The sequence below is a fragment of the Carassius auratus genome, chromosome 26 (assembly GCF_003368295.1).
Source record: "Carassius auratus strain Wakin chromosome 26, ASM336829v1, whole genome shotgun sequence".
Lineage (NCBI taxonomy): Eukaryota > Metazoa > Chordata > Actinopteri > Cypriniformes > Cyprinidae > Carassius > Carassius auratus.
Genome location: NC_039268.1, coordinates 560,453 through 575,011, shown reverse-complemented (window position 1 = coordinate 575,011; position 14,559 = coordinate 560,453). Strand labels below are relative to the sequence as shown.

The 14,559-nt window shown below is 37.9% G+C and overlaps 2 protein-coding genes across 3 annotated transcripts; one reads left to right on the top strand and one right to left on the bottom strand.

The window, feature by feature from the left end:
- The first annotated feature begins 1,352 nt into the window (after positions 1–1,352).
- Positions 1,353–7,440, top strand: LOC113044003 (BTB/POZ domain-containing protein 3-like). The gene is made up of 5 exons (XM_026203576.1): positions 1,353–1,434; positions 2,116–2,313; positions 2,426–2,516; positions 2,714–2,832; positions 3,398–7,440. The coding sequence occupies exons 2-5, from the start codon at positions 2,171–2,173 to the stop codon at positions 4,431–4,433; spliced, it is 1,389 nt and encodes a 462-aa protein (XP_026059361.1). The 5' UTR covers positions 1,353–1,434; positions 2,116–2,170; the 3' UTR covers positions 4,434–7,440.
- A 677-nt stretch (positions 7,441–8,117) lies between these two features.
- Positions 8,118–14,518, bottom strand: LOC113044001 (ESF1 homolog). 2 transcript variants are annotated; one of them, XM_026203572.1, is made up of 13 exons: positions 14,408–14,518; positions 13,418–13,880; positions 12,586–12,857; positions 11,671–11,784; positions 11,457–11,566; positions 10,596–10,748; positions 10,375–10,489; positions 10,136–10,301; positions 9,874–10,032; positions 9,106–9,230; positions 8,936–9,032; positions 8,732–8,814; positions 8,118–8,655 (listed from the first exon to the last, which is right to left on the bottom strand). In XM_026203572.1, the coding sequence occupies exons 2-13, from the start codon at positions 13,842–13,844 to the stop codon at positions 8,230–8,232; spliced, it is 2,247 nt and encodes a 748-aa protein (XP_026059357.1). In that variant the 5' UTR covers positions 13,845–13,880; positions 14,408–14,518; the 3' UTR covers positions 8,118–8,229. The 2 variants fall into 2 exon arrangements, with proteins under 2 accessions (XP_026059357.1, XP_026059358.1); XM_026203573.1 differs by having other exon boundaries at positions 14,412–14,498.
- Between the last annotated feature and the right edge of the window lie 41 nt (positions 14,519–14,559).

The window sequence follows — 14,559 nt, the reverse complement described above, 5'->3', positions numbered from 1 at the left end:
ATAAGCCTAGAATCGGTCTGAGAGATACAAATCAATGTCCAGACAATAAAAGTGTGGCTTGTTTATGAACCCCTTCCCTTCCGCCTGTCGGAGTCTGACTGAGAGACCCGTTACCCAGCATCCCCCAAAAGCCCAGGCCTCTATAGTGTAATTAGTAAATCATTAGGTGAAGCCTTTGCATCAGCGTTGCATTCCTCTAACTCTTTTTGCTGTTAAGCTCCAGTCAAGCTGCTTTCCAAGGTCAATGTTCAATCAGAGGTTTGCTGGCCATGGGATTCCAGCGATGGGTCTGAATATTTGTTATTTTATCACTAATAAGAGAGATTCTTTGAAGTCTGTGAATTTCACACACTGACCTCCATGTTTAAGGCTGAAGATGCTTAGGATGATTGTAAACGTCTAAAAATTTGGCTCAAAAATCCAATATCTTTTTGCAATGCATGTTTTGTAAGTGGCAAGAGAGACTTTATAAACAATTTACATTTACAATTATTTGCAACTGTATTACTTATACAAGAATGTTTTGAGCTAAACATTCTTCTATTATAATTATCCATTAATTCCATTGTTATATAGATATATTATATATTATTTTTTTATTAGCCTATTCGTTTAGCAGACGCTTTTATCCAAAGCGACTTACAGATGAGGACAGTGGAAGCAATCAAAAACAACAAAAAGAGCAATGATATATAAGTGCTATAACAAGTCTCAGTTAGGTTAACACAGTACACGAAGCATGGGATTTTAAATAATATATATATATATATATATATATATATATATATATATATATATATATATATATATATATATATATATATATATATATATATATATATATATATATATTTATATGAATGTGTGTGTGTGTGTGTGTGTGTGTGTGTGCGTGCGTAAAACAAAAAAAAGAAATGCGCAATAAATAAATAACATAAAAAGCATACGTCAATTTGGCGTCAAAAAAAAGAGACGTCATTAAAAGCTTATCAATTATTCTAAAACCTTGCATTTAGTGCCACCTGCTGGACTTATATATCAATAAAAAATATATGTTTGAAATATGAAATATATGATTGGCTTTAAACAAATTTGGTAACGATTCCTCTTTCAGCTAATATTTGTGGTTTGTGAGAAACATCTAATCACATCATAACATCGCTGTATTAAAAGTTATCTTCTACGGTTTTCCTTAACATCAGTTTCTGTTTCTAAATATTAACTCAACTCAACTCAAATAAAATATGGAAAGTACATAGTTCCTACTGTTAACTCTCTCTTTCTCTCTCTCTTGCTCACAAATAATAATTGTAGAATTGATTTGTGAAGCGCTTCCACCGCGCATGCGCAGTCGATCAGGCGGATGTTGATGCGCTAACCAGCTGCAAACTTTCCTCACTCGATCACTAAACCTGCTGCATTAATCAGCCTCTGGTAATTACTGCTATCGAACTGTTATTATTTAATGAGCGCAGGCATGTCGTGATGGTGTTTGAGTTTGACGTTTTAGTGTTATTGTAGGTTTGTGAGCCCGATGTCTGCTTTTGTTTATTTCCTGTTGCTTGCATCTGAATTCAGATCATCATCTGTTATCATTGATGTTACAGTTATCAAACCATTTACTTAATGCAGTCTAGATTCTATATCATTCAGACACTTATTTAACGGTGTTTTTGCTGTTGTGTAATGTCGGGAGGATTATCGCAGCTTTAGCTGTGTTTGCTAACTGTTTATGCGAGGCTAGGAAGGAATGTGAATTCACTTTTTATTATTATTATTATTATAATATATATATATATATATATATATATATATATATATATATATATATATATATGTATATATGTGAATTGCTTCACTTAGCACCAGTTTAATGTAGGTGATGTTTAAGATAACATGGATAAACATATATAAAAAAAATATAATGGTTGCTAATCACAGTTTGGATTGATAATGTAATAAACTCTAAATGCATGTTATTAACGGTAAAATCAACGTTAAATACATACAAAGAGTAATTTCAAGCATTTGTATCAAATGAGTTTGTGTGTTTGTATTTATATAATAAATGATTTTTGTGTCATCCTGAATATCTGGAGTGTTTTGTCTTTTCAGGTTGCCAGATCCTCTGTCATGAAATCCTCCTGATTAATTGACATGTTTTGGTAAAATGGCCGCTGAGCTGTTTCCTGCCAAAAAACTGGCCACTGTCGCACCCAGTGCTGTTCAACAGATCCAGCAGCAGAACGTCAGCAACAACAACACCATCCAGGGATGTAACTGGCAAGGCTTGTATCCCTCCATCAGAGAGAGGTGAATCACTCTTTCTCTTGTGCATTGCTCTGTTATGCTGCCTACATAGACAGCATGTGATGTTGCATTGATGGCACTGGATGTAAGGGTCTCGTTCGTTTGTCCTTTGCAGAAACGCAGTCATGTTCAACAACGAGCAGATGGCTGATATTCATTTTGTGGTGGGACCTCCCGGAGGAACCCAGAGAGTGCCGGGACACAAGGTACAGAGTCTTACAAATACACTGACAGTGAATCCAGTTAATACAATAAAGGATCAAGTCAATGCAACAAGTTAAAGAACTAAAATGCATGTATATAATGGAAAATCATATTTTTTTCCCCCTTATGTATGACTGGGACATGTTCTTGGGGGATGCTTGTAATCTCTTTTTGAGGCCGTTGTCTTTCACTCTTTCAGTATGTCCTGGCTGTGGGCAGTTCTGTATTTCATGCCATGTTCTACGGAGAACTGGCTGAAGATAAGGATGAGATCCGGATCCCCGATGTGGAGCCAGCGTCATTCCTGGCCATGTTGAAGTACGGCTTTCAAAGCTATTAATGAAACAAAACATTTTCACACATTTGTTTTGTGATGGGGTCATGAAGATAGCACGTGAGGTCCTAAAGTCTGAGAACACTAGTGATTTATTTTTTTCTAATAATATAAACAATATAAATATAAAATAATTCTGTATTTATTTATTCTTAATTTTATAGTTTAATATTTTAAAGTACTAAAATCATGTTGTGATGTGTTTAAAGATGAAAATCTAAGGTGAGGTCCAATAAAGTGAGGTTTAATTTTCTTTAAAGAACTTTTTTATTATTATTAAAAGCATTTAAATTCTACTTTATTATATTAACTCAAATTGTTATGTCTTTTAGGATTAAAAATATTATTTATTTGACGGATTTTGTATTAATAAAGGGAAATATATTTTCAATTAATTTATTTATAAATGTATTTTTTTTTTCGTAACAGATGATCTGGCTCTCAGTTTAACAGTTTGAGTGAATGTTTAGTATTTGGTTTGTTTTTCATTTGTTTAAATGACCGCAGCATTCAGTAGAATTTACAGAATTGTTTGCGTTCGCTTTTCAGGTATATCTACTGTGATGAGATCGACCTGTGTGCAGACACCGTTCTCGCCACGCTGTACGCCGCCAAAAAATACATCGTTCCCCACTTGGCCCGCGCTTGCGTCAACTTCCTGGAGACCAGCCTGAGTGCGCGAAACGCCTGCGTCCTGCTCTCTCAGAGCTGCCTGTTCGAGGAGCCCGACCTCACGCAGCGCTGCTGGGAGGTGATCGACGCGCAGGCCGAGCTCGCGCTCCGCTCCGAGGGATTCTGCGACATCGACGCTCAGACTCTGGAGAGCATCCTGCGGCGCGAGACGCTCAACGCCAAAGAGATGGTGGTGCTGGAGGCGGCGTTGAGCTGGGCCGAGGCCGAGTGTCTCCGACAGGAGCTCCAGCCCACCATCGAGAACAAACGGCTTGTTTTGGGAAAGAACATCTACCTGATACGGATCCCGGCGATGGCGCTTGATGATTTCGCCAACGGTGTTGCGCAATCCGGTGTGCTGACGCTCAACGAAACCAACGATATCTTCCTGTGGTACACAGCGGCCAAGAAACCGGAGCTCAAGTTCGTCTGCAAGCCACGCAAAGGGTTGACGCCGCAGAGGTGCCACCGCTTTCAGTCCTGCGCCTACCGCAGCAATCAGTGGCGATACCGCGGCCGCTGCGACAGCATCCAGTTCGCCGTGGACAAGCGCGTCTTCATCGCCGGGTTCGGGCTGTACGGCTCCAGCTGCGGCTCGGCCGAGTACCAGGCCAAGATCGAGCTGAAGCGCCAAGGCAGCGTGACGCTCGGCGTCGCCATCATCAAGTACTTCTCCGACGGCTCCAGCAACACCTTCCCCGTCTTCTTCGAGCACCCGGTGCAGATCGAACCCGACACCTTCTACACGGCCAGCGTGGTTCTGGACGGGAACGAGTTGAGTTATTTTGGCCAGGAGGGGATGACGGAGGTCCAGTGCGGGAAGGTGACCTTCCAGTTCCAGTGCTCGTCAGACAGCACCAATGGGACGGGTGTGCAGGGGGGGCAGATCCCCGAACTCATATTTTATGCTTGAGAGCGCCCCGTTTCGATTAACTAGAACCCGATGTTTAGGGAAGTGCTGCTCTGAATTTGCACCGAGGCTGCAAAAAGATGATTAGAGATTACTGACAATCTATATAGACTATTTTAGAAGTGTTTGTGCCCCTAAAAGAATGAAGTTTGGTTATCGTTTACTCACCCTCACTGTCGTATTTCACGCTGCTGTTTTCAATCCAGGATCACTGGAGACTGGGGCGGTCAGAGTTCAGAAATATCGAAGTGGTCTATATAACTGGTGTGCGGTAATTTACAACACACAAAAGTTTGGGGTCAGTAGGCAACAGTGGAAGTGGATCAAAACCTTTCATCAAAGCTGTACTAAAACCATTAAGACAACTCTGATGAAATGTTTTGATCCACTTCAAAATGTTGACGACTACTGTATTTAAAAAAAAAATAATGTAATACTTTTCAGGATCCATTAAATGAATTGAAATTACAGCAATGACATAAAATGTTACGAAAGGTTTCTAATTCAAATAAATGCTGTTGAATCTTCTCATCATCAAAGAATCCTCAAAAAAATCTGTTTAATAAGCAATACTTAATAATACTCAGCAGCACAGCTGTTTAACATTCATAAGAATAAAAAATGTTTCCTGAGCAGCAAATCAGCATATTATAATAATTTCTGAAGGATCATGTGACACTGAAGACTAGAGTAATGATGCATCACGCGAATAAATTATATCTTCAAATATATCGAAACTGATGCTTTAAATTGTAATAAAATTACAGTTTTTATTGTATTTGAGCAAATCAATTTACCAACCCCAAACTTTTTTGTATTTTTAATTATTATTATTATTTGAGGCTCTCAAGTCTCATTTCCAATATAACGTGTTAATTATTTTGAATCAATAATGATCAGTTTCCTCACATAAAAGCTGCCATATGACATAAAACTGCTCGTAAAATGGTGCATAAGTGAACCAGGAGACGTGAGGTTGAGTAAATGATCTCATTTTCATTTTTATGTGACGCTCTTCATTAAGAGAAGAGATTATGATCCACTCGTTTAGCTGGATAAATCTTTCTCTCAAAGCATTATTGAAAGACACTAATAAGAACATGTCTGCTAAAGATAAAGAAAACCGTAAAACACAAATAACCTACGCGTCACGGTTTGTTTGTTTTTGTGAAAGTTTGTCAAACGGTTTTACCGGTCACGTGACTGACTTTTACTCTTTACTGAAAGCAGACGTGTGTTTCTTGTGGGAAAGATTATTTAATATCTTGAAATGTAATTTGTGAAGTGTAAAAATCTAATTTCACTTGATTTATTCTACAGAATCAGATTTGTATCGCCTTGTGTGTCGTATCGTAATGAAACCGTATTTTACTGAGCTTTAAAGTATTTGAATATTTTTTTTTACTCGACACGTGAAGCACAATTTGTCTTGAAGCGTTTCGCTGAAAACTTATTTTCTCTACTTAATATTCATGTAATCCTATATTTTATAACATTTTGGTGCAACACAACATTGTATGTAAGCGGCATAAAGTTAAGTGGGGTTTCACAAAGACTTTGAGAGAAAAGATGAGGAGAGGGAGAACTAGTGGTGCTGGTTAAGATATCGCACTATTACTATTATTACTCAAACTTTTTTTTTTTTTTTTAAAGAGTAGATCACCTAAAAAGAAAAAAATTGCTTGAAAATGTGCACATCCTCAGGTCATCTGAGATATAGATGAGTTTGTTCCTTCATGGGAACAGCTTTGGAGAAATCACTTGTGTTATTATTCTGCAGTGAATGGGTGCCGTCAGAATGAGAGTCAAAACAGCTGATAAAAACATCACAGTAATCTGCATGCCCATCAGTTAACATCTTGCGAAGCTGAATGAAACAAATCCATTAAGAAATTTTAACTTTGAACTGTCGCTTAAGTCCTAAAAGTCCTGAAAAAGTTGCCTAATCTGAATCAGGAGAGAAAAATGCACAGATAAAGCACGGTTTACAAGCAGAAACAGTTCTAAGCAAATACTGAACTGGAGTAATGTGGATTACTGTGACGTTTTAATCAGCTGTTTGAGCTCTCATTCTGACGGCACCCATTCACTGCAGAGCATCCATTGTTTAGCAAGTATAGTAATGATACATTTCTCCATATCGGTTCTGATGAAGAAACAAACTCATTGACAATTTTCATTTTTGGTTGAACTATTCCCTCAAAGTTTAACACTACGGTGCACAACTCAAGGTGTTCTAATCTGTCACTTTTCCAACAATCAAATTTGGGATTTAAGCACAAAAAAAAAATCTCAGACACTAAAGGAGGGACCCGAGCCATATAGGGACCACAACATCATAGACAGAGGGACTGTTTATTAAGGCCAGTAAGAAATCGCCCCGTCAATCATCTGTTACAGCATGGAGACGAGGCCAAGCACCATTTGCATTTGTTTCAGGAACTGTACAAATGATACTGTGGTGATAAAATATATGTGGTATTCAACCTGAAACACTACACAACACTCCAGCTCTTTCATATCTGTGTCCATGTCAAACCTTAATTGCACTATTTCTCATAAAGTAGCTGTTTTTGTGGTAACACTGTGGAACAATGTAGAGTAAGTTAATTCCGTTGGTTTTATTTCTGAAATGCTTGTGATCTGGACTGGCGTTCTGCTTTATTCGGTCAAATCAAACCTTGTGATATAGACATTACTCTGTAATTTGTGCCTTTTCTGGATTGGATTTAATGATGTGAACTACCTGAGCGGTTCTTACACGTACACGAAATTCCTGGACCATGAGTGCAGATGTTTTTACATGCTCTGTGCACTGGTCATATTCACTGGAATTGTAAGTGTAAGAGGTTTTCATTCATTCACCGCTGTGTTTTGATATATGGCATGAGTGAGGAAGCCTGTTTCTTCTGTTGTGGAGAACATGAGGTGCCTGTGAAAGTGCCAACAGACTTTTTTGAATGTGTGAACGGCGTTTGTGTCAACATGAATAAAGCTAACTTTAACTCCAGCTTCTCTGTGTACAGTTTTCATTAAAAGGGAATTGCAACATCTATTCGAAAAGAGATCCAACAAACGTGACCATTTCAGTTTTGTATGGAGAAGTTGAGGCTACTTCTTCACATCGTGCAAAATTCTACATGTGTATGTTGCGTATTCTAAATAGAATCTTAAGAATGGAATCAAAATTAAATCAGTTGACAAATCTAAATTAAAAAAATAAAATATTTAAAATTTAGATTAAGAATTTCTTCAAATTGCAGCATCGAATAATTGAAAAACCCTAGTTTTTATTTCTATATTTTTAGTTTCGTTTTTGTCTACAACGAAATAACTTACTACGACTAGGTATTAATAATAGTGATGATGATGAAATAATAATGTATTTCAATTATTTACAAAAATTGAATTAAATTTTAAAAAGAAATATACTACTATAGTAATGCTACTACTTTTGCTTTAAAATAAAGAAATAGTATTTAATCTTTTTTTTTTTTACAGAACAACACCAAAACTATAATATTAATTATTGATTAATTAATTTCTTTGATTTTAAACATTAAAATGTTATTTTTTTTATCTAGAAACACCGTCTGAAGCAGCAGATCATGAGGTGTAAACAAACCCTTGACTATTTCATCCAAAAATGGCCAGCCGGTCAACTACAAAAGTCTGAAGCAATCATAATTCAGAGGAGAAAGTATGATGTTTATTATTAAAAGCTTTCATCTCCAAGCATAAATTCATCACTAAAGTAACACACACAGACTCCAGAAAACCAAGCATGAATTCGTCAGAATTATTTGGTCTTGTGTTTCTTGCGCGCTTGAAACTGTTCAGTTTTGTTCTTGATGGATTTGACCAGCAGTGATAAACTGGGGTCCATGACTTTAGTGGAGGACGAGGGCGTCTCCTGCGAGGCTCTGCTCTTCAGCGCCTCCTCTGCTCGGCGTCTCTGTTTCTCCTCTAGGAGGCTCTGCGTTGCTTTGGTCTTCTTGTAGGCCGGGTCGGACGGGTCCAGGTTGTAGAGATGGGACGTGAACACGGCCTGGAAACGCGGGTCTTGAACGTCCACCTGGAAGTCGTCCTCCTCCAGTGGCGTGTTGCTCTTCTGGAGCTTCTTCCTCTTCTTCTTGCTCAGGTTCTGCTGCTCTACGATCTTGTCGTAGTTGAAGTGTTTGTGCTTGTCATCTTCTCCGTCGTCCATCAGCAGCTCCATCTCGGCCTAGATGCAACGACACAGCCGTTACCCATGATGCATTACCCACAAACACACATTCATGACCATCAGAGAAACATACCCTCTGTCTCTCCAGCTCTTCCTGTTCTTCTGGTGACCTCTCTTCATTCTTCTTCTTCCTGTTCTTTGTGTTTTTCAGGGATGCTGCAGAGAGGATATATAGATTAGAGCACTAATGGTGTGATACTTCCTAAAGGAGTATGAGACACTCTGATGTTGAATATTAGAAAGCATGAAGGGAATAAAGTGCAGACTCGTCACTGACCTCTCGAGCCGAGCTCCTCTTTGAAGAAGGGGTCACTGAGGTCAACATCAGCAGGAAGTTCATCATCACTGATCTCAGGCTCCGCCTCCGCTTCTTCCTGCACGAGACAAAAGAGCATATGTGAGTCAGAAGGACAAACTACATGATTCTTTCCCCAGCGACACGTTTACCTTCTTTCCTTTCCTCTTCTCTTTCTTTTTCTCCTTTCTCTTCTGCAGGTACTGCTCCCACGGAGTCAGCTGATCTTTGCCCTCCATTTTCTTCTTCACTAGCTTCTCAGTTGTTTCCTTCAGCCCTAAAAAACAATAAACATTAATAAAACATACATGTTAATATATGATAACATGTTCCTCATTTTATTTATTATAATATTATTTATTATAATATTATATCATTTACATTTACTTTATATATATATACACTCACAAACTATTGCCAATAAATAAAATACAATATATTTGTTAAATATATATTTTATAAATATATTTATATATAAAAAAATTAATTATGTATTTATATATACTATTAATAAAAAAGTAATAAATCAGTTACATAACTACATTTGCAGTCATAAAATTTTTTTAATAAATGTATATTTTGTAAATTTTTATTTTGTATATTTCCTGAATGAATATTATATAAAATAATAAATATATATATTTTTTTTGTCATTTTATGAATAAATAAATACAAAGGAATATATTTATTTATATATATACACATATATACACACACACACACATTTATATTTATTTTATTATAAGTTTAATATATTTACAGAAAAAATGCATATTATTATATTCTTAACAGTGATATGCAATGTTACTTTTTAAATTAAAATAACAGTAAAAAAAAATGTTTAAGTGTATTAATTAATAATATTAATATTTATGTAAAAATGTTCAGAATTAATAATCTGTGAAATATAAATGTAATACCTGGTACCCATGTGACCTCCATATCCATGCCGTCATCCTTCTCCTTGTCTTTGTCCTGAATGCTCTTCAGTAGTTCTCTGTATTTAGCGATCTGCTCGCTGCTCTTCTTCTCTTTCCTGCTCTTTGTCTCCTCAGGATGAGGCTCAGTGGGCTCCTCAGCTGAGACAACATTCAATTCAACACAACAACATTTCTGACGGATGAAAAAAACCACCATCACCTGTTCAGAATAGTGTTGCTAGATGATTGAGTCATCACTAACCCTTTATCTTCTGCTGCTCTGCCTCTTCCTCTTCCTCTTCCTCTTCTTCCTCACTGGAGGAGGCCAGGTAAGCCTTGAAGTCCATGTCCAACAGGTCGTCCTTATTGAACTTCCTGCAGAGCGCCGTGACGCGGTCATGATCCGTTTCATCCCACGTCAGCTCCACCTAATGACAGCACACACATTATTCTACTGTGAGTCAGCAGCTCAGATCTGATGTAGGACTCGACGAGTCAGACCTTGGCTGTGGTGGTGGCCGTCGATGTGAAGAGTTTAGGTTTGTAGGAACTGTAATCCACATCAGTGGCTCGGTCTTTCGGCTCGTCGTCAAACGTCACGTCATCAGGGATGAACCTGCGAAACCCCCAGAGCCAGCAAACACCAGCCAACGTCACACAAGTTCTTAGAAATGTTAGAAACCAGATCTGTGTGCTTGACGGTTTGAGTTATAAGATCTCACCGCAGGTCGATCATCGAGCAGCTGCTCTCGTACTCATAGCCGTCACACTCCTCGTAAATCTTTGCTGCTGTTTCGACCGAGTCGCACTCCACCACGGCGTAGTAATACCTCAGACGCTTGAACTGATAGTCTCGCACTTTCTCTCGGTAGATCCTGAAAACACACGGGAGACCCTAACCGGTTAAAACCATGCTTCCTCTGATCGAAACCAAATAGATCAAATGATCCTTGAAAACCATTCAGAGTGAATATAAAAATAGAAGACATTAAATATTGTCAAAAGGCTGAAAAATATCGATACAGGTAGGTAAGATTTGTTTATGTTTCACCAAGGCGGTTGCATTTACAGTATTTGTTTCAAAACACAGAAAAAAACAGCAGTAGTGTGAAATATTTTCTATTTGAATCTATTTTAAAGATGTAATTTATTCCTGTGATGCAAAGTTGTATTTTTTTAGCATCATAACTCCAGTCTTCAAGTGTCACATGATCCTTAATATGCAGATCTGCTGCTCAAGAAACACTTCTGATTATTATCAATGTTGAAAACAGTTCTCCTGCTTCATATTTTTGTGAATAGTAAGAAGACCATTTATTTGAGTCCGAAATCACTGTCACTTTTGAACAATTAACTGCATTCTGCCTGAATAAAAGCATGAATTTCTTAACATTTTTATTTAAACTTATTGAATGAATAATAATAATAATAATGTTTTAAATAAATATTGGCCATCTAGAACAGAATTTCTTCACTAAGCTTGTTTGCAATGCATTCTGGGATCCCCGTCACTGCAAAGACTGGGCAACCAAACCCCAATAAGGATCTGAACAGCTCCAGTGAATGACTGTGTATGGCGGTACCTTTGCTCCTCTGTGTCTGCGTCAGGGTTCTCCGGGAGGCCGGTGAGCTCCAGCGGACCCTGAGTCTGTTCTGCACTCATCCTCTCCTTCCCCAACTCAGACGGATAGATCTGACACACACACACACACACACACACACACATGTCACCAATCAGACTCACAGCTGCAGGACTGAGATGAGATGAGATGCGCAGGAAACTGATGTGATAGTTACCGTCACAGACAGCACTACGCCTCCTTTGGGTTTAAACGAATTGAAGAGAGCCAGAAGATCTTTAGCTTTCAGTCTGTCCCAGTTCATGTTACAAACCGCCAACCGTCGGGAAGTCTAAACACAGGAGATAACATGACAGCAACAAACAGTGACACTTCACTATGAGGAACAATTCTCATCATTAACTAGTTGCCTATCATGCCTTTTTTTAACATATTGGCTGTTTATGAGTAATTATAATGCACATATTCTACATCCTTAATCCTACCCAATACCTAAACTTAACAACTACCTTACTAACTAGTAATAAACAGCAAATTATGAGTTTATCAGGGCAGAAGTCATAGTTAATGCTAGGGATGCACCGATATGAACATTTTCACCCGATACCGATAGTTCTTTAATTATGGAAGCCGATAACCGATATGTTGGCCGATACATTTAAATCCACATTTTTACATACTTTATGAGAGCCTGATTACCAAAAAGTCTCATCATTAAAAGGCATTAAACACTTCAACATAAATCAAACATAAAGCAGCCTTACAAATAAATGAAATAATGCAACAGACAAAAACAAAGATTCCCTTACATTATTTTACAGTAGCTAATAATCTCATTATAATATGAATATGTTGCAGTTCACTGTATTATCATTTTCGAAGTGTTTCCAATGATATTTTAAGCAATTAAAAACATCTTGGTCAACAGAGCGCATCTGAAGTGTCTCTGCAGGAAATAATGCACTATTTATCAGTTCTAAGATATCGGCCAAATTCTCTTATCGGTTCAAAAACGATAACAGAAAAATTTACATATATCGTGCATCCCTAGTTAATGCAGCTTTGATGAGCAAAAGACTCTTCTTTCAAACATTTAACTTCTGAACAGCAGTTTATGATTAATAAATCTCACATCGTCACTGCGTGGAGCATCTTTCCACATCTCTCCCCAGTCGTGCTCAATCTCCTCTTCCTCACGCTGCAGATATTCCTTCAGCTCATCATCATCATCCTCATCATCTTCATCAGAGCTGGTCTCAATGTTACCCTTCCCTCGAGCCAGATCGGGGCCACTCTCGCTGTCATCACCTGACTCACTCTCTTCATCAGCCTCCTCCTCATCCTCACTCTCTTCCACGCCATCGTCTTCCTCATCCTCTTCAACACCAGATCCCTCGTCCTCATCTGTTAAAAACAAGACAAAAGGTGTCAAGCCATAAATAACATTCGTATTGTCTACAAAAGAGGAAATAATGCATTATTTATCGGTTCTAAGATATCTGCCAAATTCTCTTATTAGAGACAATCAGATGCATTACTGGGATTAATAACGAATATTAAAGCAATATGTGACCCTGAACCACAAAACCAGAAATAAAGGTCCTTTTTTTTATTGATATTTATACATCTGAAAGCTGAATTTAAACGTTTTCCACTGATGTGTGTATGATCTATTTGGCCCAGAAAATCGTAGGATGCAAAAAATTCTAAATATTGAGAAATATTTTAAATTGTCCAAATGAAGTTCTTAGCAATGCATATTACTAATCAAAAACCAAGTTTTGATAGATTTACAGTATGAAATTTACAAAATCTCATCATGGAACATGGTCTTTAATTTTTTGCATAAAATCTATAATTTTGACCCATGCATTGGATTTTTGGCTATTGCCACAAATATACCTGTGCTACTTAAGACTTAAGTGCTCCAGGGTCACATTTATAAAACAAAGTGAATGCAGTACCTTCTTCAAACACTCTCACTCCCTTCACCAGCGGCTCTTTGGTTTTCTTAGCTACTTTTGTCTTCAGGATCTTCTCTGTGTCTGCCTCCTCTTCAGATTCATCGCTGTCTTCCTCATCCTCAACCTGAGATTTCTCATCAGCCTTTTTCACTTTCTTTTCCTTCTTCTCGTTCTCCTCTTCTTCGTCTGACTGCTCGGAGTCAGAGAGATTGTAGAAGCGCTTGAGGTCCTCTGTGGATGTGTGGCTGACGGGTCGGCCGCGTTTATCGACTGTATACTTCAGTTTAAAGCGTTCGTCGTGGAACATGGACTTGAAGCGCTTGTCGATTTTGACTTTGTGCTCTCTGCTGGGCATCTCCCAGAAGCGAGGGTCCTTCTGGACCTTTGAGAAGCGGTCGTCGCCGCTTACAGTGTTTTTGGAGGCCATGGTAATTATTAGGAAGAGCCTGATGAAAGCATCAACCTGTGAAAAACACAGAAGTGGTTAATTTCAAGTACATGTAGAACCAAGTGTATATTCGTTAAAACAAATGTCATGAAACATTTCTTACACCGATAATAACCCAAAATAATGTGATTCCAGTTCTGTATAGAAGACACTCAAGTGCAACTAAATCAGTTTTCATTTCATTCAATCTTAAATCACATAAAGACACTAATAAAGTATGAAAAAGCTGGGGCTTGTTATCAATCTTTATATTGCAGTATTACCAAGGCAAGATTGAAGATAATTCAAAAACTGAGGCATTTTGTCAAATGTTTTCTTGTCATTTGGCTGTATGCAAATGTTAGGATAGTCTGTATTTGTATGTTTACAGTGTCTGTCTGTAATTCTGTACCACTGTAGAGAATGTAATGACAAATAAATAAAACACTGTGCTAGTCGTTAATTGACAAAACATTATAGCAATTTATGAAAACCCCAAGAAATCACAACATAACTGACTGCGCAGTAGATACAAAAAAACATATATAAAGTCCAATACTGACCTACTTGGTTTTCGTGCGATTTTAGACCACAGTTCCACACACGTGTTTTCCCGTGGTGCTTTACTACTTCCGCTACATCTTGGAAGCCTTAGCCACGCCCTTTTTGGGTACGGCGAGACGAAGAGCTCAAAACACCGGATGAGTATAAATAA

Bases quoted from the DNA above. Each gene is read 5' to 3' on its own strand.
- LOC113044003 (XM_026203576.1), top strand. From the start codon at position 2,171: ATGGCCGCTGAGCTGTTTCCTGCCAAAAAACTGGCCACTGTCGCACCC. The intron at 2,517-2,713 runs GTACAGAGTCTT...TCACTCTTTCAG, and splicing joins AGAGAGTGCCGGGACACAAG to TATGTCCTGGCTGTGGGCAG. The intron at 2,833-3,397 runs GTACGGCTTTCA...TTCGCTTTTCAG, and splicing joins TCATTCCTGGCCATGTTGAA to GTATATCTACTGTGATGAGA.
- LOC113044001 (XM_026203572.1), bottom strand. From the start codon at position 13,844: ATGGCCTCCAAAAACACTGTAAGCGGCGACGACCGCTTCTCAAAGGTC. The intron at 10,302-10,374 runs GTCTGACTCGTC...TGCTGTCATTAG, and splicing joins CGGCCACCACCACAGCCAAG to GTGGAGCTGACGTGGGATGA. The intron at 10,033-10,135 runs GTTAGTGATGAC...ATGTTGTCTCAG, and splicing joins AGAGCAGCAGAAGATAAAGG to CTGAGGAGCCCACTGAGCCT.